Raw genomic sequence first — 21,815 nt, 5'->3', positions numbered from 1 at the left:
CGTTTCGGCACGGTCACCGTCGTTTTCATGACTCGTTGCAATTAACATACCACAGGACTTTCAGAGTGAGGATCCTGTGGGCTGAGGGTGGAACTTTTCCGTTCTCCGAGGTCATCAGATGAGGAGACATGCCAGTGTCTAAACCCCAATCGTTTGTATACACATGCACAATATCAAATGTAGATATGCACCATGAGTTGTAATCCATATATCAGAGTTCAGTGGGACATGGAAACAAGTGACTTAGAAATGCATCTACATACCTCCAAAAAGGATAATCACGAAGCAGATGCTAATCGTGTAATAACCGGAAAGAAGAAGAAAGAAAAAAAATCATTCCAACACTTTTTGTGTTAAGCAAATTAAACTAACAGTTGCCATGCATGATTCATTTTTAATTAGCACATACTTTCTCTGAGCAAACCGTCTTTTACATGACTGGGACACTGTGTCTATGAAAGAGTCCATCCTTCCAGCTTTTCTCAACAGTCTTAAGTGTGTGTGTGTGTGTGTGTGTGTGTAATTATCATAAGTACTCTGCATTGTCTTTTTTCTTTTCTTGTGAAACGCATTTGACTTGAGTTCAATGTGTTTTGTTTTGCCCCCCCACCCCCCCTTACCCGATCTAAATGATTCTTGATAAGTGCTAGAAATAATTGATGGTTGTAGTTGTTGCAGCAGCATCAACAACAACAGTGGTAGTAGTAGTAGTAGTAGTAGTAGTTATATCAGCCAGCACATGTATAAATCAGAGGTCTGTGGTGCCACGTCTGTACCATATCGTGTTCAAGAACGGGTAATGTTTCGATAGGTTTTTTGAGTTGACTTGTTAGCTTTAGGCTAGCTCAGAATGGTAGCTTTAGCTGAAAGATTGTTTGAAAATGGCGATTGTCTGCTGTTTATAAACAATAACCAACCAACAGGAGTTTGTCGAAGCAACAGTCAGTTCTTGTTTCCAATTTTAGTACTAATTTTTGTGCTGATCGATTTTGAATTATTGTTATAGCATGTTTGTCACTTGTTAACATCGCAGTGTTAAATTTCAACACACATTCACAACGTGTTGAAACTTGAAAATACTCCGAATCAGACTCGGATTCCACATATTACTTTATTTAAGACAAAGAGCGACTGATTTTGAATTTTAATCGCCATTATCTTCCACTTCTGACATCAAAGTAAGTGAATTCTTTCTTTTTTAGTTTATTGTCTCTGCCAAAAGCTGACTAAAAACTGAGCTCTTGACTTCAAATTTACCCGTGTGTGTGTGTATGCGTGTATATGATATATATATATATATATGTGTGTGTGTGTGTGAGAGAGAGAGAGAGAGAGAGAGAGAGAGAGTCTTTACTGTGTTCTTCTTCCACTGACAACCAAGATCAATATGTTGATGGAACTGTCGTTTTGTGGGAGGCCGCTGTTGGGCGCAATTTAGCAGGGGGAGGGGAGGGGGAGGGGGTGCATGCTGGAAGATGCAGGGTGGGGGCAAATAAACAGAAGGGGAGGGGAGTGGGGGTAAATTTAATCTGTTGTGTCACAGACAAGACGCCAATTTGGACTTGAAGCAATCCAGCGAATCGGCTGTGACAACCTTCTGGGGCAGTGTGTTCCATTCCGGGATGGTGCGGGGAAAGAAAGTCATCTGTCTGTACTGCGTCTTGCCGGCAGGGATATTACAGTTGCAGGTGTTGTTGTTTTTCTGGAGCTCAGCCAGCTGTCTGATGGTCTTGGTTGGCAGACTGAGTTTATGGACATGATACCATGGTGCAATTTAATTTTTATTTATGAAACATCTCCGGGCGTGTTTTTTTCCATCTGGCTTGTAGGGGGTGCCAGTTGAGGGAGCTAAGGATGAAGACATCACATGACATCTGTTGATGTTGGTTGGTGACCCATCTTGCTGTTCGGCGCTGGACCTTTTCGATGGCCTGGATGTCACTGGCTGTATAGAGTTCCCACACAGAGGCTATGTACTCAAGGACAGGTCGAACAAGGGCTTTGCATACAGTTTCCTTTGTCTTCTTGTTTCCTATCTTGAGATTGCACCAGAGAAAGCCTTGGGTCTTGTTGGTTTTATTGGTTGTAGAGTTGATGTGGGATCCCCAGCGCAGGTCATCTTGGATGTTCACACCAAGGTATTTTATGGTGTTGACTTTTTCCAGTGGATGGCCATGGAGTTGGTAGTCTGGTACTTTATATTTCTCTTTCGACTGACACTCAAGATGGAGCACTTCTAAAGACGGGTGGAATTGCATGGCCACTGTTTCTCATAGATAATAAAGGAAACAAGGTCTTGGAGTATGTGCTGGTTGGCTACCTTCTTTGTTACACATGGTGTCATCTGCAGATCATCTGGCCTCAGATTTGATGGACTTTGGGAGGTCATAGTTGCAGAGATGGAAGAGACGGGCTGAGAACCGAACACTAACACCTGAGTTGACTGGTATGTATTCTGAGGCAACTCCCTCCACCACAACTGCTTGTTGCCTGTCCTCAAGAAAGTTTTTAATCCAGGTGTTTAGCCGACCTCTAATTTCTTAGCGCTGTAATATGTGAACAAGCAGGACATGGCTGACCATGTCAAAGGCCTTGTAGAAGTGGAGGACAATTATGTCTACTTGGTTCCCTTTTTCCAGCTAGAATGTGGTTTCATCAATGTAGCCGAGCAGCTTTGTCTCACAGGATTGTCCTCTTCTGAAGCCATTCTGTTCTGGGTATTGTTGCTCTTCAGGTACATCGTGATGTGGCTGGTGAATATGTGCCCCCATCATTTTGCCTATTACACATGTAAGGGAGATTGGATGATATTTTCTGCCTTGTAGCATTCTCTCTTCTTGAAGACAGGTTGTTCCATTATTTTGCCGGTTACACATGTTAAAGAGATTTCACAATGATTTTCTGCTTTGTAGCATTCTCCCTTCTTGAAGACAGGTGCAATGTGAGCCTGCTTCCAGTCAGAAGAGCAGAGTGAAGGCTGGGGCAATCTCCTCAGCACCTGTTTTCAGGAGCCTGGTTGTGATGCCAAGGCCTCAAGGCCTGACTAAGCGCGTTGGGTTACGCTGCTGGTCAGGCATCTGCTTGGCAGATGTGGTGTAGCGTATATGGTTTTGTCCGAACGCAGTGACGCCTCCTTGAGCTACTGAAACTGAAACTGAAACTGTGATGCCATCAAGTCCACAGGAATTTTTAGGTTGAGTTTGAGAAGCAGCCTGTGGACTCCCGGCATTGGCAGTGACCTGTCATCCCCTTATGGCGAATGATCAAGAACACACACACACACACACACACACACACATATATATGTATAGATAGATAGATAGATTGACAGGTACATACATACATACATACATACATACATACGTACATACAAACACATACACACATATTCTTACACACACATTGGTTAAAAGATGTTATGAATAGGTAGGTATTAATTATCAATGAATATTCACAAAAAATGATAAGGAAACTACAAATGCTATCAGCAATAAGTGTTTAAATTATAAATATATAATTAATCAGATAAAGTAAAATAAGTTATCAGTGGATGAACTTATTATGATCAATTAAAAACAAACAGTCGAGTAAAATGTTATTGTAGTCACTCAATTAGTTTTTTTAGGCAAACAGTTCAGTAAAATACCATTGTACATGTGTAGTTATTCTATCAATTTTTCTTTGGCAATCCTGCCCAAAAAATGTGAAGACATAGTTCATTATTTCCTTCTTCTTTTTCTCTTTTTTTTGTGTGTGTAAAGTGAATGCTGAGACTGTGGCAAGGAAAGATGTGGTCTGATATGAGAATTTTTCTGACATATATACCAGACCAGTGTACTGTAAACATTCTATGGAAGACCACACAAAGGTGTGGGTCCACTGGCCACCATGGCCAAGTAGTTAGCTGGGCAGACTGATCAGGAGGACACAGAGTTTGAGCTTCATCAGAGATGGGTGTTTTCAGCTTGTGGCTTGCTCCCACGGAGAATTGAGTAAATTATGGGCTCACATGGGAAGACTGGGACACACAGTAAAGGGTCATCCATTTCACAGATGCACTGTTGGAAGTCTTGCTCACATTTTCCTGACTAACACTGCAGCTGTCTGTATATCACAGTCCTGATTGTTGGTGGGATGTGTTATGAAAGGAAACCTATGGAATGCAGCTTTGTCTCATACTGACATAGTCCCAACCTAACATGGACCTATATAACAGTATTTTTATCATCCCCATTTAACATCAGTGAAGAAAAAAAAAAAGGTTGTGCATTCTGTGGGCTTTCATGATGTGTTATCATAACCACAGTTTCGATGCTTTCCCACTTCCATGCCTGTGGTGAGTTCCTATCAAGGTCTTCAGTGTCGGCAGATCTGTGATGGGGCTGTCATTGGAGGGAATTAGTAGCACTCTTCACTCTGGATGGGACTGTCACTAAGTATGGCTTCACATCTATTAGATTATTATCTTTAGTAGGAGGCTCAGTAAGTGGTGTCCTGCTTACGTTTAATCAGAACAGGAACTATGGAACACCACTGGGCAGCAGTGTAGGCCCGGTCTTCTCTGGTGTGTGGTGATCAGGAGACCTAAATAGCCACATTGGTACCTGAGGACTGCTGACTGTAGCACACGAACCGGGGTGTGGCTGCATATTGAAGACTCCTAATGAGCGGCATTGCAGAAATCCCATTCAAACAGGCAGATTATGCGGAGCCAAAAATAAAATAAAATAAATCAGTTCATAAACTGGAAAAAAAAATAATATATATATATATATATAATTTGGCTTGGAAAATCATCACTGCTGAACAGAAAAAGCAGACCGAGGGGAAAAAATTCCACACTTCATCTGTTAATAAAACCAATATCCATTGGTGGCAAAAATTATGTGAAGGGCATAGGCCTAGATCTAAAGTCAAGACGATTAGCCTATAAGGCCAAACCACAGACATGTATGTGTCCACGGATCGTATGATCACAGCTTCGTGTCTAGTTCAACACATTGTTTTGACTGTTCATGTAGGTTTAATTAACTCAAGTTAACCTCAAGAGCAATTCAAAGCTGAAATTTACCAATGGAGTTCACAAATTGTGTACCATTTAAACATTCGAACACGTAAAAAAAAAAACAACCAACAACAAACAATTAAACCACCCCAACCAACCAACCAACCAAGCAAAACTTTTCTTCAGTGATTTGTTGTCCGATCCACACTTTTGAAATTCAAATTTAACGGACACAAACGATCTTCTATGGCGAATGTGACGAAAACAAACAAACAAAAAAGGAAAAAATCGAACTAGATGGACTGGTTCACGTACATCCGTGGATCTACATGAAGTCAGCGCTCATCGTTTCAAAACTGTTGTTTCAAGATAAGATCTAAAACTAGTCCTGCGGACATTTCAGTCTGTGCTCGACCTTTGCAGTTAACGATTTGCTTCTGCCGACAGTCGATGCAATGAGAACGCAATGGCTCAGTGTCAAAACTTTTCCCCGACAGCTGTAAAATCATTGCCACTGGGTTGAATATTACAACGTTTCACAACACGAATTAACGGGTACCGTCGGCGCCATGCCATTTTTCCAAGATCGAAAGAAGCGCTTGGCATTTCTTCGCAGCATTGTCGAAGGACATTTCTCAACAAGTGAATCAGGAAACTGTCATGATGTGGTGGAAAACGAGTGTTCTGTGGATAGGCCTATTGCCTCATTGCAAAGTATGACGAAGAATTCATACTTTCCGGTGAATAAAACTAACAGAACTAACGCGGTGTGTGTGTGGATGTAGTAGTAGTAGAACTAGGGGGGCGCTGGCTTTATCGCCTGGGCCTATTAAACGTCCCCATGACATGCATTACAATTGGTCAAGTTTTGTATGCCTGGACAGGATTCCCAGTTTTACAAATGCGCGCGCGCGCGTGTGTTTTTTTGTTTGATGCATTTTCAGTATGTATGTGTGGCCGAATGTTTGTCATCAGTTCTTAAAACAGTTTCATTGCAGTCATGTTTAAATAGTCTACCAGTACATCAGTTTTCATCAGTATTGCAAGGAACAGTGAATAAGTTCAATAACCCAGAATCATCCCAGAATGAAACTGTGTTCCAGAAGATAACACTTCTACAGCACCAACAAAGGCAGATTCTGTCATTCTGCATGTCTGTCTGTTCACTTGTCTTGCTTTCTGTCTGTGTCTTGCCACATCTCTCTCTCTCCTTCTCGATTCTTTCATTTGTCAATCAATCAATCAGTCAATATCTATCAATCAATCTCTGTGTGTGTGTCTGTGTGTGTGTGTGTGTGTGTGTGTGTGATAATTCATACACAGCCAGTGATAGGGTATCTGATGGGAAGGGGAGGAAACGTAAACCAAGATCAAGGTCAGAATGATTTTTCAAGAGACTTGGAAATTCCACAGCTTTAGTGCAAGGTCATTGGAGTTGCATGGTTTAACCCATTCCTGATTGCAGGATAGCGTACATGTATAAATTAATGCTTACTTCGTTTGACTGAATTATTTTGCTTTAAAAAAATGACACAATAACATGTCTTCCTTCTTAGGAAACAGGTGAAGAATTTATCACACATTCTAACTGCTTCATATAGTTTTAGGTTCACAATACCCTGGACATAGTAATTTTGTTGAAAATTAAGTATTTAAAGAAAATAAAACAGCTCATTACTCATTCTTCTGCAGAGATATATGGTGATGAGTTAACTTGTCGCCCTGCAAAAAATACTTCAAGATATTGTTCTGGTGGACTTGTAGACTGTGCCTATTGTGTTTTTGCAATTCAGTGAGCTCTGAGTTTTAAAAGTCTAGAACATGCTTCTGTTGCTTGAAGTATGACCAAAATCATCCTTGAAAATAAACACAAAATATTGAGTGTCTCTGTGACAGAAAGACAGATGAGAGAGAGAATGCATGTTAAAGGCCAAGGTTCCATTATCATGGACAGTGACAATGTCAATAATCCAGGTACTGTTAGATAAAACTAATGTAGCTTTTTTTTCAGGAACCTCACAGAATGTGTGTTGAACCATAATGTGTAATGTGTTTTCCCATATTTTCAGATTGTGCTTTCATGGACAACTCAGACGAAAGTGACTTGGGTAAATGTGTGTGTGTTCACTCTTTACATGTCTGTCAGTGTGTTTGTGTATATGTGTGTGCACACTCATGTGAGTGTATGTGTCTGTGCATGCACATGTGAGTGTATGTATACTGTATATTAACTCACCATGTATGTGTGTATTTTTAGCATATATATTCTTTGCAATGTAATGAATGTATTGGTAGAAAGGCTTAATCAAGTTAATAAAGTAATCACCAACCTCCAATCAGCCTGCTGTAGTTTGGTAATTCTATTGATTATGAAATACTTCTGGCAATCTCAGAATGGCAATATCCACAATTTACCTCCTCAAGACAGAATGAGTAGTGTTCACAAGGCATGGATACTCACTTTGCCAGTCACAGAGAGAAGTGGAGGGGAAGAAATGTGGATTTAGCCCCCAGAATTATTGCTTGACAGCAATGTCATTGCTGCAACAGCACAGTAAGGAGAAAGAATTATTCCTGGTCTGCCTTGTACCCTTGTCAGTATGTGTCAGTGTATGCATGTGTGAATGTTTGTATTCATGTGTGTGTGTGTGTGTGATTGTGCATGTATTGTGTATGTAAGGGAGAAACCAGTTTTATTATTATTCTGGGAATGTTGTGGGGATGGTTTCTTCCTGACATTTTCATTTCTTTTGGATGACTGAGTTATGTGGTTTAACTGGAGCTTGTCCATAATCGGAAATCGTTAAGAATCTGCCTGCTTCCTCTATCCTCTTCCTCATCATTCTCTCTCTCTTTTGAATGCACTCTCTGTGCTTTCTCTGTTCCTACCTGCCTTTCTGATCTCTGGTCTCATTCTCTCTCACCTGTGTCTTAGTGTTTCTCTTCATCTGTCTCCAAAAGTCTAGTTCTGTCCAAATCTATGTATTGTGTGTGGGGGGGGGGGGGGGGGGGGGGGGGAGTTGCAGGGCGGGGGGAAAAGATAGAGTGAGAGAGAGAGAAAGATGAAGTGAGATACTTAGTGTATGCGAGTGTGTTTATATATATAATTGCAGATGCACATGTATACTTATATATTTATATATATATATATGTGTGTGTGTGTGTGTATAAACATGTCTGTACATGTTGTTTTTACAGTGTTCTGCAACGGTACTCAAGTCTTGTTTTTTGTCAATGATGAGTGATTGTTTGCAGCCATAAACTCTGAACAAATGATATGTTGTACCATAGAGAGTTGCATTTGACAGTTGCTGTATCCCGTTTATGCCAAAAATAAATAGATTAGATAAGGTTTTTTTTAAAGTTTCATTGAAAGGAGACTCACATAGTGCATATTTGAATTTTCGAATAACTAACTGAGCTGTTCTGAAACTGAATATTTGTATTTAAAGAAAAAATAAATGACACGGTGTTTCCCTGTTTGCTGAATGACAGAGGGAGCTGTGACTCCCATCATGGGCTCCCCCTCTGCAGGCCTGCAAGGGCAGGTGTTGGACTCGGACAGTCCCACTGATTTCTCACCTGCCCACAGGAGAGAAGCTGCACGTGCCAGGAAAGGAACCCAGGGGCGAAAACGGAGAGGAAAGATAGAAGTCAGCTTCAACTTGGGTCAGTAGGTGTTGATCTTTTCACAGCTCTTATTCCTGTTATGCAGCATGAAGCATGTTCATTTTGTCAATCCTGAAAAACATACTCTTAGGTTTATAAGCTACATGAATGAATCAAATGTTGAAATTGTAGCTTGCTCCCGAACACAGAAGAACAGGCTTTATACAGTTTTCACAGTGATTAAAATGTATATACATTGGTGCACTAATCACAAATGTAACAAGTCCAAAACCATACAAACTAGCATTATTTCTCCAAAACAGACAGAAAGATTAAAACAATAAAGGGGCCGGAGGGGGGGAGTTAGGGTGCATGGAGATCGTAACTGGTTTTTATCACTCCCACATTGTGCACAAAGGAGGAGGAAGGTGGCAGAATGAATAAGATGCTCATCTGCCAGCATAGTGTCCATGAAGGTCTGGGTTTGAATCCCGCTATGGCCCTTTCTTTTGTGTTTGACTGGAAAATCAAACTGACCATCTAGTCATTTGGATGAGTCGATAAACCAAGGTTCCATATACAACATCCGCTTGGCGCACTGCAAAAGAACACTGGCGACAAAAGTGTTGCCCTCTGGCATAATTCTGTTGAAGAAATCCACTGATGGGTACACAAATATAATTACATGCCTGCACTCAAGGCCTGACAAGTGCGTTGGGTTATGCTGCTGTCAGACATCTGCCTAGTAGTTGTGGTGTAACATATATATGGATTTGTTCAAAGGCAATGACGCCACCTTGAGAAACTGAAACTGTGCACAAACCTATACATACAGTCATGTTGGTTCCGATTTATTGTTTTTGTTTTTTCAGATGAATGTTTGTTTCTCTGTTTGAGCAGAAGGAAATGGAGGCAAACCCCCCAGCCAGGACTACCTCAACGGCATATATGAGGAGCTGCAAGCCATCAGTGAAAAGTTGAAAGTTTGTACAACAACATGTTATATAATACACATGAAGCATGCAAACACTGTGTATGATTTTATGTACACACACACAAGCACTCATATACACTGATATTAGGATTGAATTTTGCCCTGGTTAGTCATTTTCACCAGTAAGCTTTTACCCAGATTGGCACTGATTTCAGGACTCATCCACTGACAGGTTTCCTATGATTGACTTCTTCCCTATGTTACATGCCCAGTACTTGTCAGAAAATATATGCAGGTGTGTCTTTCAGGTGAGAAGATAAACGTAGGTCCCATGTGCAGCATACATTCACTGCACTTAAAAGAACCCATGGCAACAAGAGGGTTGTCCCAGGGAAAATTCTGTAGAAAAATTGCACTTTGATAGGAAAACGAATACATGCGCAGACAGACAACAACAACCCTCCCCCACCCACCCACCCACCCCCAAAAAAACCAGGCAGCGCTGCATTGTGGTGCTCCCTCCCAAAGGGGAGAGCAGCCGGATTTCACACAGAAATCTTTTGTGACAAAAAGTATAACCATATGATGCAATGATTTGATACAATACAATACAGTACAATACAATTCAGTTCAACACAATATAGTGCAGTACAACACAATACAATAAAATGCAGTGCTGCAGGCTACATTTATCCCTGAGTTCAAGTTTCTAACTGGCTGTGTGTGTAGGAAGAGAACCAGTTGCTGTATGAGCGGGAGCAGAAGCTGAAGGAAAGGGAACGCATGCTGAGTGTGTCCCAGAGCAACCTGCAGACCATCACAGACCACCAGGCCAGGCAGCAGATAGCAGCTGTCCAGCAGGTCACTATCTAGCATTTGTTGACAGACTTTAACACTGTTCTGTTACACTCATGCTATGATGCATAGCTGCTGCATGTATAGTCAAGTATTAACCCTTTGACTGCCATGGGGGAAAAGAACAGCAGAAGTGGTGTTTCAAGTCATAAAACAATATCCAGAACAATCATCCAAAAAGTGAGAAATGGTCTAGAGATATATCACTCTTGATCAAATGTGTGAATTTTCAGCCTTCCACAGTTATTTCCTCTCTTTTGATGTCACATCAGTGATGTCACTATGGTCCTGAATTCTACGGGCAAGGCAGTCAAGAGGCTAATGCTCTTTGAGTATGGGCTTTCTACTTGGTGATCCAGCCAACGACCGATGCTCCAGTTTATTTGTTATTGTATAACTTAGTTCAAGTAAAAAAAATTTCAGTAAGTTAACTTTAGTCCTTCCGTCTGTGCATCCACAACATGTTACACAGACATAACTATATTTCAGCATTTTTTCTCCCATTCTGATTTGCAAAACAAGACAGGCGTACAATGTCTGTCATGTGAAATTGCCAGGCAGGTTAGATAGCAAGTAGTTTACCAATGAAATTGCATGGTTTAGACCTTGACAGTTTTCAGAAATGAATTGAAACAGTTCTGTTGTAGAAAAATTGTTGCTGTTGTTATTTATTAGTTTTAGTTCTGAATAATGAGAGCAGAAAAAAAAATATATGCGTTTTGCAATTAAAAGAATTTTTAATTGTGTATGCAGTTTGTTGTACAAATTCACTACAGACCAGGAATTCAGAGTTATATCAGCAGTTTTGAACTGTGGTTGGACATCGTGTGGTTAACTATGATGATGCATATGTGTGTTTTTGCTTGACTTTCAGAAATTCCTCAATCAGATTGCTTACCTTGAGCAAGCATTGAAAGAGAAGAACAAAGAAAACAAACGGTTGAAGGAAAACTTTGAGACCATGAAGCAGGCAAATGATACACTAAAAAAAGAGGTGAGAATAAAAAAGAGGTGAGAATGTCTCGTCTTTGAAATGGGATAGTATGATCTCATTTCTGTGCAGTTTTCTTGGTTGACCGTTAAACTGTTCTGTGGATTGAGGTTTTTTTGTTGTTGTCCTAACTCTTTTCTAAGGACTGTATATCTAGTCCTACCTTGCACAGCGCTTGTTTATTCTAGGACTGCATATGCAGTCTGAGATGTGGGAATTTTTCTGCTGGTGATAGATTACAAAACTGTTACGTGCAGCTCCTGCATTGTAACTGGAGTGCAAGAGTACTGTTAATCAGGCTTAGCGAGCCATTGCAGACTGCTTGCTTTGCATCATCCAGTTATCCCTGTTCACCCAGTACCTAGTCAGGCACCCATGGTGAAAGAAATTGCTGTTGAAGTACAACAATGACTGTTATTTTCACATCAGTAATAGAAATCTGATGTGTGCAGATTATTTTAAAGCACAATATTTGTTGGTGTGAAAATCTGTTAAAAAAGTTCGTACCACCTGTATATTTTCACATGACATGTTGTTCTGGTGGTTAGTATAGTGTCCCCCCCTTCCACTTTCTGTGGATGGTTATCCCTGTTGACTGTTTCATCTGAGATGGGAGTCAGCATTAAATCTGAGCATAACAAAAAGAGCTGTGGCAGTTGCTTGTGGAAGCTTCACATGTCAAATATGCATAGAAAGGATTGAGCAAGTTTGTTGAACATTGTTGATTCTGCTTTTTTGTGTGTGGAGAATCATGATGCTAATGAAATCAGCCTTAATCCCTGGATGTGTTTTTGCTTGATTGCTTGTGAGTAAAAAGAATGAGAACAGAATTTAGGGTCAGTTTTGCACATTTCTGGCGTGTCTTTCATGGGTCAGCGAAGATCAGACAAAACTGTTTGAGTATGCTGACAATGGCAGAAATAATGCAAATATGTTTTTGTTTCAGGTAACTGCATCCCAGACCCAGAATGAGAAATTAAGCAAACAGAACACAAGTCTACAGGCTAGGCTCTCAAATCTTCAGGTAGTGTGTGTTCACATTGTGTGTGTATGTGTGTGTGTGCGTGTGTGTGTGTGTGAGAAATATATTTATTAATTTATTTATTTCACATGAACAGCACAGCCATGAAGACAGTACTAACAACTATTTTGATGGGTGCAACAGCCAGGTGGTTTTATGTGTCGGACTTTCAATCTGAGTGAGTTTAAATCCCGTTCATGTCGCCTGGTGGGTAAAGGTAGAAGATTTTCCGATCTCCCATGTCAACTTATGTGCAGACCTGCTCGTGCCTGAGACCGCTTCGTGTGTATACACATGCAGAAGATCAAATAAGCATGTTGAATATTCTGTAATCCTTGTCAGCATTCAATGGGTTATGGAAACAAGAACATACCCAGCATGCACCCCCTCAAAAACCAGGTATGACTGCCTATGAGACTGGGGTAAAACCAGATATACATGTAAAAGCCCACTCGTGTACAAGAGTGAACGTAGGAGTCACAGCCCACTAACAAAGAAGAGGAAGAAGAAGAAGAATCATATCAAGAAATCATCAGAGTTAAAGAACCACATGATAAAAAAAAACCCAAAAACATGAAGGATATGAGAGAAAAGGAGAAAAAATGAAGTTAAACAAGCACATGATAAAAGAAAGAAAAGAAAAAGACATGAAGGAGTTTGCACAGCAGTAGAAATAAAGAAACTAGCACACATGTGTATTCCAGAAGAAACAGGAGTTTGCACAGTGGCAGAAATAAATAAACTGGCCCATGCATGCATTTCAGAAGAAACAGGAGTTTGCATAGCAGTAGAAATAAGTAAACTAGCACATGCATGCATTTCAGAAGAAACAGGAGTTTGCACAGCGGCAGAAATAAATAAACTAGCACATGCATGCATTTCAGAAGAAACAGGAGTTTGCACAGCGGCAGAAATAAATAAACTAGCCCATGCATGTATTTCAGAAGAAACAGGAGTTTGCACAGCGGCAGAGGGACGGAGAGGTGAACACACAGCAGCTGGAGCTGGCGGTGAGGGCGACAAAGAGCGGCAGAGACAGCAAGGAACCGGAGGAGAGGTCCTCCAAACAGCACAAAACAAAGGTAACATAGTGCTGCCAGTCCTCTCTGTAGCACAGCACTAATTGTAGCGCTGCAGCATTGCCTTGACAGAGATTGCTGGTGTAGTGCTAGGAACATGTTGAGAAAGTCTGCAGTCTGGAAGAACTATGTGAGGGTATCAAAAAAATACTCACAGATTCTTGTCAGAAATTGACATATGCATGCACATGCATGCACACACACACACGCACACACACACACTTTCACACACACACACACATACACACACACTCTCTCTCTCTCTCTCTCTCTCTCTCTCTCTAGTTGGAAAAAGGAATAAATGCAGAGCTGGAATAGCCTCATCACAAAGTTGCACCAACAAGAACTTTTCATTCAGGCATGCTGTAAGCTGATTGAAACAATAAGAACAAAAGTAATAAAGTAATAATATCACACTGATGAAATTGTGTTGGATGTAGTAAAAAAAAAATTTTTTTTAAATTCCAGAAAAAGTACAGAAAGTTTTCAAACTGTAGAAACTTAAAGATATGTCAGCAGACATCATTTTATTGGCCATGTTCATGAATGTCTGCTATAAATAAACATTTTCCAAACTCTCAAACCTACACCAAAAACAAAATGTGTGTTTGAACTTTATTTGGACAGAACCATTTTCTTGTTTGAATTTGGTGAAAATTTTGAAAAATATTAAACAATGTGAAATTGACTTGGTGTGTCATTTGGTATGTTATATCCTGTTTGTTTTCAATTTGTGTGAACCTGTGTATCACACCTGATATGTGAATTAGTTATTTACAGTCATTTAAAGCATTGAACGGATTTAAAGTCATTTGAAGCATTGAACGGAAAAACACAAACGACATTTTCTTCTTTGTTATGGGCAACCAGTGTCATGTTTATGAAACTGATGTAATAAATTTATAGCCCAGTAATATTGATGCAGTGTTAAGTATTGAGATGTCTAGAGGTAGCAGTCTTGAAAGGATCAGTTGCAGTGTATCGCTTTTTCTCAGGCACTACGCAGTCCGGTGTATGACATGCTGTCAGTATTGTTGGAGTGGGTGTGTGAAGCTCATCTTCGTCAGTCCATCACAGACCAGCCCACGCATCCATCGGAGCGATTCTCAGCAGCAGATTTCTTGCAGGACAAAGTTCTCAAGGTAACATTTAATTACACCTCCTTTTCTGTGACTCACTGGTGCACAGGCCAGTAAGCATTGAGACTTCTGTCTCGTTCAACATGACATGAGCCCTCCTGAAAACGGAGTATGACTCCCTACATGGCAGGGGTGAAAGTGGTCATACATATAAAAGCCCACCTGTGCGTACTAGTGGACGTGGGAGTCGCAAAGAACAACAATATGATATGAGGTGTTTTAGCAGATAAAAGATCCAGGTTTATAATGTAACTGTCAGAAAAAAATAAAACCTTGAAAAGAAAAACATAAGTAGTTCTTGGACATCACTTAGTTCTTGGACATGCACTTTTTATCTCTTAGAAAAAGAGGGATACCCAGTACTGTTTAAACGCATTGTAATATCCTTACTTCCCTGTTTCCAACTTCATGTTTTGGGATCAGATCTTCATAGAAGTGGTGATGACTTAATCTTGAAATGTTAACACCCACAGTTGTGGTCACATGTTCAGTGAAAGCTTGTCAGCAGTTTATAGGAATCACTGTTTTGGTCACAGTTTTGTTTTATGTAATTTTCTTCTCATTACCAACAATACATATACAGTAATCATTCATGTTTCATGAAATTAAATTAACTGTGTTGAATTTTGTTCTGAATTATGAACACTTGATAGTATTCATTGGACCTAAAGCCATGCATGTGAACACCTTCACATGTCATCACAGTTATAACACTGTTTCTTCCCTGTTTACAGGGTGGGCATGAATACATGCATGACTTGTATTTCTCTTTTGTCACAACAAATTTCTCTGTGTGAAATTCAGGCTGCTCTCCCCAGGGAGAGCATGTCACTACACTGAGAACGACACCCTTTTTTTTTTTTTTGTTTTGCCTGTGTGCAGTTTTATATGTTTTTCCTATCAAAGTAGATGTTTCTACTGAATTTTGCCAGGGACAACCCTTTTGTTGCCATGGGTTCTTTTACGTGGGCTAAGTGCATGCTGCACACGGGACCTCGGTTTATCGTCTCATCCGAATGACTAGTGTCCAGACCACCACTCAAGGTCTAGTGTAGGGGGAGGAAATACTGGCAACTAAGCCATGATTCGAACCAGCGCGCTCAGATTCTCTCGCTTCTGAGACGGACGCGTTACCTCCAGGCCATCACTCCACATTACTTGCATTTGTGCATGTGTATATGCAACTAGACTTTGAGATGTACATTTATCTTGGAGTGTATGAAAGTTATGTGATAATTATATTGTTTCATATTCTGTTGTACTGTCAGGCAAGCACATTCTTTCATATTTGCTTAAACCAGTGTTCATCAGCCTTTTACAGTTTAGAGATTACCACATTGCAGTGCTTGTTGGACTGTTAAAGCATTTCTCATGTGTGTGTGTGTGTCTGTGAGTGTGTGTTTGCATGTTTGTGTGTGTGCATGTATTTTTGTGTAGAACTTCTGGTGATCTGCACTGTCCAGCAGCCATGAGGTATTAATACAGTCTGGTGTGACTGTGTGCAGCTTCTTCCGTCCTTTGTGGAGATCCTGCGGGAGAGTCAGTTGGGCAGTGTCAAGCGCTCCCTTCCCTGCCTGCAGTTCATCTACTGGTCCCTTCTGCTCCTTGAGCAAGGCACCAGTCAGCAGGTGATGAGTGCTTTCAGTTACACACATGCAAAACACAGAACTGTTTCAGATTGGGACTACGCTCAATAGCATGTGTATATTGATTTTTTTTTTAATCAAAAATGAATAAGCAAAAAGATGTTCCTGTCAAAATTAATGTGAACTTGTCAAAACATAAGTTTTTTTGAAAAAAAAACAATAAAAGAAAACAACAGAAATGAGGTAGTCTTGAATGATATGACTTTTTTGAGCTTAAAGTATAGCTTCTCAAGGTAACTGGTGTATTTCAAGAATCTCATGGACTGTGTATTTGAATAGTGATTGGTATGTAATTTGCTTATGTGTGTGTATACTTGTGTATTATTCAGACTCATTCCACACACTTGTAGTATTAAATATGTTGTGTTTGTGTTTCTATGTATGCTTGTGTATGAGTCAAACTATTCAGACACATTCCACACACATGCAGTGTTAAGTAGGCTGTGTGTGTCTTTGTACGCTTGTGTATGATTCAAACTATTTAGACTCATTCCACACACATGCAGCGTTAAGTATTTTGTGTGTGTCTATGTATGCTTGTTTACGATTCAAACTATTTAGACTCGTTTAACACACATGCAGTGTTAAGTAGGTTGTTTGTGTGTCTGTGTATGCTTGTGTATGATTCAAACTATTCAGAATTTATTCCACACACTTGCAGTGTGAAGTAGGTTGTTTTTGGTCTATGTATGCTTGTGTACAGTTCAAACTATTCAGACTCATTCCACATACATGTAGCGCCAAGTAGTATGCTTGTGTACAATTCAAACTATTCAGACTCATTCCACATACATGTAGCGCTAAGTAGATTGTGTGTCTGTGTTTATGCTTGTGTATGATTCAGACTCATTCCCTACACAATGATTGCCAACTTTTGTTGGAATTCTCAGAAAGCCAGCTTGTCCTCCACGTTGCGGCGGTTAGGTGAGGAGATCTATCGGCCACGCTGGTTGCGAGGGATGGAAGACGGGGCCACAGGTAGCGCCATAGCTCTGGCATCAGGGATGGGGGACTGTGCCGGGGATGCCTCACGGGATGCACTGTTTTTACGCAGTCATAACCAGCACGTACGGCTCCTGTCATGTTTCATCATTCTGAAAACCCTGTCACAAGGTCAGTGGACAGAGGGGGAATATCGTAAATGAATGATATTGGTCGTCTTGTATGCTTGTCATTTTCATCAAAAAAATATGTGTTATGCATTCAAAAGAAGAGGTCAGATTGTGGCCTATTTAACCCTTTCATTTCTGACACATTTTACTGGCCCATGCTGTATGCTGAGTTAAGTTCCAGAAAAATGGAAAATTCATGCTGTTAATCTTAGTTCAGTCATATCTTCCAGGCTATTGAAGATTATTATTTAAAAGGTATTTTCACTATGTTATATTCATACTGTCAAAACTCTCAGAAACAATGCAGCTTTCACATGCACACACACACACACACACACACACACACACACACACACACACACGCACATACTTCAACTTGATCTTGAGTGATGTTCTGGATGTTAATCATTTGGATGAAATGATACACCAAGTCCAATGTGCAGGTAAAAGACAAAAGGTAGTCCCTTGTAAAATTCTGTGGAAACATATAGAAACACAAAACATATTCACAGACAGGAAAAAAGAAAAGAAAAATAAAGGTAGCTCCATACTACAGCAACACACACAATGCAAGGAGGGCAGCCCAAGTAGAGAAATCAGTTGTGGCCAGAATAAAACAATGCAGTACTAATACAGTATGATACAGAACAGTACAATACAATACAACATAGCACAATACAACACAATTATATTCAAGACAACACAACACAATACAATACAAATACAGTATAATACAGATCAGTACAACGCATTACAGTGCAGTGCAACACAATTATATCCAACACAACACAATACAACATAACACAATAACTAAACTATTCGAATGTTGTGAGCAGCAGACATCCTGGCTCATGCCTTTGACGTGCTGAAAGTGGAGCTGAAGTCTGAGGTGTCCAAGGAGCTGTTCCTGTACTACCAGGCAACACCTGTCATCACTCATTTCCTCAAACCCACCAACAAGGTGAGAAACAGTTTCCATCTTGACCAGCATCAACAATATCAACACAAAGGCAGGGAGAGGGATAGACCATTTCAGAGTTTTGTTGTGGTCTTTGGTCTAAATATTTTGACCATCTCCTTGAGGCTTTTATGGGCATGTGTTGAGAAAATGCTGTTTAATTTCATTGTGGGCAGGCAAACAGATTAAGGAGTCTCTTCAGTCTACGTGACAACAGTTTGACAGTTGTTTTTGTATTTTAAAGTTTAACAGATTTGTATCACAAAATAAACAATATCAGTAAAACCTGGTGAAATCTTCCATCATATTTCTACTGTATTAATATGCATATATACAAATACTTTTTCACAACAGAGAAAGGTTGATGGTATGAGTCTGTGATAGCTGTCATCCTTGATATGACTTCTCCATTATTTTGTGACTCTCATCCTTTTTCTAGGTGCAGTTTGCAATTCATTCAATGAAAGTTCCTGTGTATCAGTGGATGAAAGTAGTGGAGAAAAGTGTTAATCTTGTAACTGCAAATCTCACTTTGTCAGTAAAAAGAGATGTGATAAACTGTGTTTTTCTTTTCACAGGCTTTCATGGGCACAGCAGTGGACATTCTTCTACAGATGTCAACAGACTCCCCATTCCAGTCAGCCTTTCTTGACAGCTGCAGCAATGAAGCCTTCTTTCGCACAGCTGCCATGGTGATCCGCACCCCACTGTCAGATCCCAAAATCATGGAGAGACTCAGCATCATTCTGCAGAAGTTATCTAAGATCAGGTAGGACAGTTAGAATGCAAAAGCCTGATTTGTAGTCGTTTATTTTTGGGGATGGGGGTGGGGGAGAGGGGGTGGGGGGTTTGTTTTTTCTCCCCATCAGCACAGTTTCAGTGGCACTACTCCTAACCTGTTCATTCCGATTCCTTTATACAAAGCCACACCAGGGTTCGTTCTTGTTACTTGCTTTCCACAGGGAACTATTAATGGTTAGTTACCAGGTCACACGCCCAATTGATTAGTGTTAGGGTTTTTTTTGTTTTTTTGTTGTTTTTTTTCACATATTTACTTACGCTCATCTGGCTGTCCTTTTCTAAACAAAATCTGGTGAAGAATTTATTTCACGGGCAGACATCTTGTTATCTTGCGTTTTCTAGACGATTGATGAAGATGATGTTACAGTGTTTTATTTTATTTTGGGAATCCTTCACTGCTGTTCTGATTGTCATAGCAGCATCGGCCAAATACATGAATGAAAATGTTTCATTGCCAAGTCAGTTTTAGTAAACCTGCTTTCCAGGGAGAGGATCCTGAATCTCACACTGAAAAATCTGTGAGCTATGCAGTAGAAAAGAGTACAACACAACACAGTGTGATACAGTGTATTTTTTTTAATTTTTGCCAAAGAGCAGGAAAATGAGAAACAGTAATTTGCCAGATAATGAAAGCCCAATTATAACAGATGTCAAAATTATTGATTTATAAAAAAGAAAACAACTTTGGTGTCATTTTTGTCAAAAGAGCAGGAAACCAGTGGGTGAAATTGTGCCACAAAATTGACAGCCATCCGTCTCCACAGGTGAAATGAAAATAAGAACTCATGGCGAAGTGAAGCATATATAGTAAAACTGAGAACAGACCACATTAAGTCAGATTTATTTACCTTTTTTCTAGTCTATCATTATGTTGCATTGTATTACTTTTTTGTCACAACAGATTTGTTTGTGTGAAATTCAGGCTGATTACTTTTTTTCTTTTTCTATATGCAGGTGGTTTTTTGTTGTTTTTTTGCTATCCGTGTTTTTGTTTCATTTTTTTTTTAAGTACAGAGTAAAGAAGCAGGCACCAATCTGACATGGTGACTGTAATGTTTGTATTATTTGTATTGTCTCTCCTGAGCAAAGCAACTGAAAGTGTGTTCATCTATGTTGCAGGAGTAACAAAAAGTTCTTTGAAGTGTACACCATTGTCACCATCATTCAGGAACTGCTGAGGAGCTGTGGCAATGACAATGCTTTTCTGGCGCTGAATCTCAAATCCATTCTTTTCAATCTCAACTCCACCGCTTGAAGACCAACCACTCTTTGGATATTTGACTGTCAGTTTTGAGGCTTCCATGACTGACAGTGCTGGAAGAATACGGTGCTGTTTATTCAGAACCAGCAGAGGGACACTGAAAGAGATGCTGAGATGTTAAGTCAAGATTCATGGAATGCTGTTTGTCTGTGATTAAGATAAGTAAGGGAGAAATATGGTTTGATTTGACTAATCCTTACAATAGAAGACAGATAAAGCTTGTAGGTGATTAGCAAAGAAGTAATAAACAGATAGTTGAATTTCTGAGGTTTTTTGGGACTGGGTTGCTTTTACTACTTCACATTCCAGTCATTGTTTGGCATATTTTTCTTCTTGTCTACCGTGTCATGCTGGGAATGTCATCAAAACATACAGATTCATTCCTTAAAGTTGAAATCAAGAGGTTGGGAAGTCTGAGAAGTTTGTAAATGGATAGATAATCACAGAATCATGCATAAAGTCCCCTTGTGTTTTTGTTCAAGTTCCACTTATCGATTCATTGTATCTCAAGAATAGTATGCTGAATAAATGAAAAATAATGTTTTTTTTTAAAGCATGAGCCTATCACTGATCGATGTATATATGGTTTTGCTCAATGGAATTTGAAATTGACAATTGATCATTCAGATATTGACTTTTTTGTTTTTTAAAATATCATTTTGTTATTAGTTGTCCCTTTACACATTTCTCAGACTGTGAAACCTACAGATTTTGTGTCTTCTGTAACAACTTCTTTCTGACCTCTGAATTATGAACATGACTTTGCATGAATTGTTTTGGAAAAAAAAGTGTCCATATAACACCAGTAAAAGGAAATGGTAGAGAAGGAAAAGGAGGGTAAATATGATAATGGGAAATACATAACAAAGTTACAGGGACAGTCTTCAGCAATCAGTCTGTCTTGACAATGTGTGAAGAATACAGTGACAGTTGCACAAGAACTCCAAGTGATGAACTGTGATATCTAGATATTGAACTTTATGCCTTGAATGTACAAATAAATTCCGTCCTTGTTTCCCCAGTGTTTTCTAATCAGTGTATATTATGCAGTGTTTTTTTTGTGTGTGTTTTTTTTGTTTTTTGCTCTGTGTGTGTGTAGGTTTCAGTTAACTTAACCGTCTCAAGACATCAGACTTAAAAATTGATGCCTTAAGATGTAATCATTGCATGTAGACAGAGAGTAGCTGTAATTAAGAGAAGGCTGCAAATTATCAGAGCAACACTTTTGGGTTGTTTTCTCAGGAAGATTGCAGTTAAAGAAGACAGTGGAGAGAATGGCAGCCGCTTTGACCACATTTTTATAGACCTTTTCTTTTCTTTTTTTTTTCATTTGGCATTATAAGAACTGTGAAAAGTGATTTTACTGTATGGGAATTCCTTCATCAAAGATGCATTAAAGATCCC

General features: G+C 39.7%; 1 protein-coding gene across 3 annotated transcripts; it reads left to right on the top strand.

Moving 5' to 3' along the window:
* Positions 1 to 847: 847 nt before the first annotated feature.
* Positions 848 to 21,815, top strand: LOC143284260 (coiled-coil domain-containing protein 138-like). 3 transcript variants are annotated; one of them, XM_076590941.1, is made up of 14 exons: positions 848 to 941; positions 7,075 to 7,113; positions 8,501 to 8,674; positions 9,515 to 9,597; positions 10,278 to 10,409; positions 11,278 to 11,397; positions 12,341 to 12,418; positions 13,360 to 13,497; positions 14,490 to 14,636; positions 16,139 to 16,261; positions 17,170 to 17,392; positions 18,228 to 18,352; positions 18,928 to 19,118; positions 20,270 to 21,815. In XM_076590941.1, exons 1-14 carry the CDS (start codon positions 851 to 853, stop codon positions 20,403 to 20,405), a joined length of 1,800 nt encoding a protein of 599 aa, XP_076447056.1. In that variant the 5' UTR covers positions 848 to 850; the 3' UTR covers positions 20,406 to 21,815. The 3 variants fall into 3 exon arrangements, with proteins under 3 accessions (XP_076447056.1, XP_076447058.1, XP_076447057.1); XM_076590943.1 differs by having other exon boundaries at positions 854 to 941; positions 7,075 to 7,119; XM_076590942.1 differs by lacking the exon at positions 848 to 941 and adding an exon at positions 957 to 1,178.

Source organism: Babylonia areolata, chromosome 7 (genome assembly GCF_041734735.1).
Source record: "Babylonia areolata isolate BAREFJ2019XMU chromosome 7, ASM4173473v1, whole genome shotgun sequence".
NCBI lineage: Eukaryota > Metazoa > Mollusca > Gastropoda > Neogastropoda > Buccinidae > Babylonia > Babylonia areolata.
This window is presented reverse-complemented; position numbering and strand designations above follow the sequence as displayed.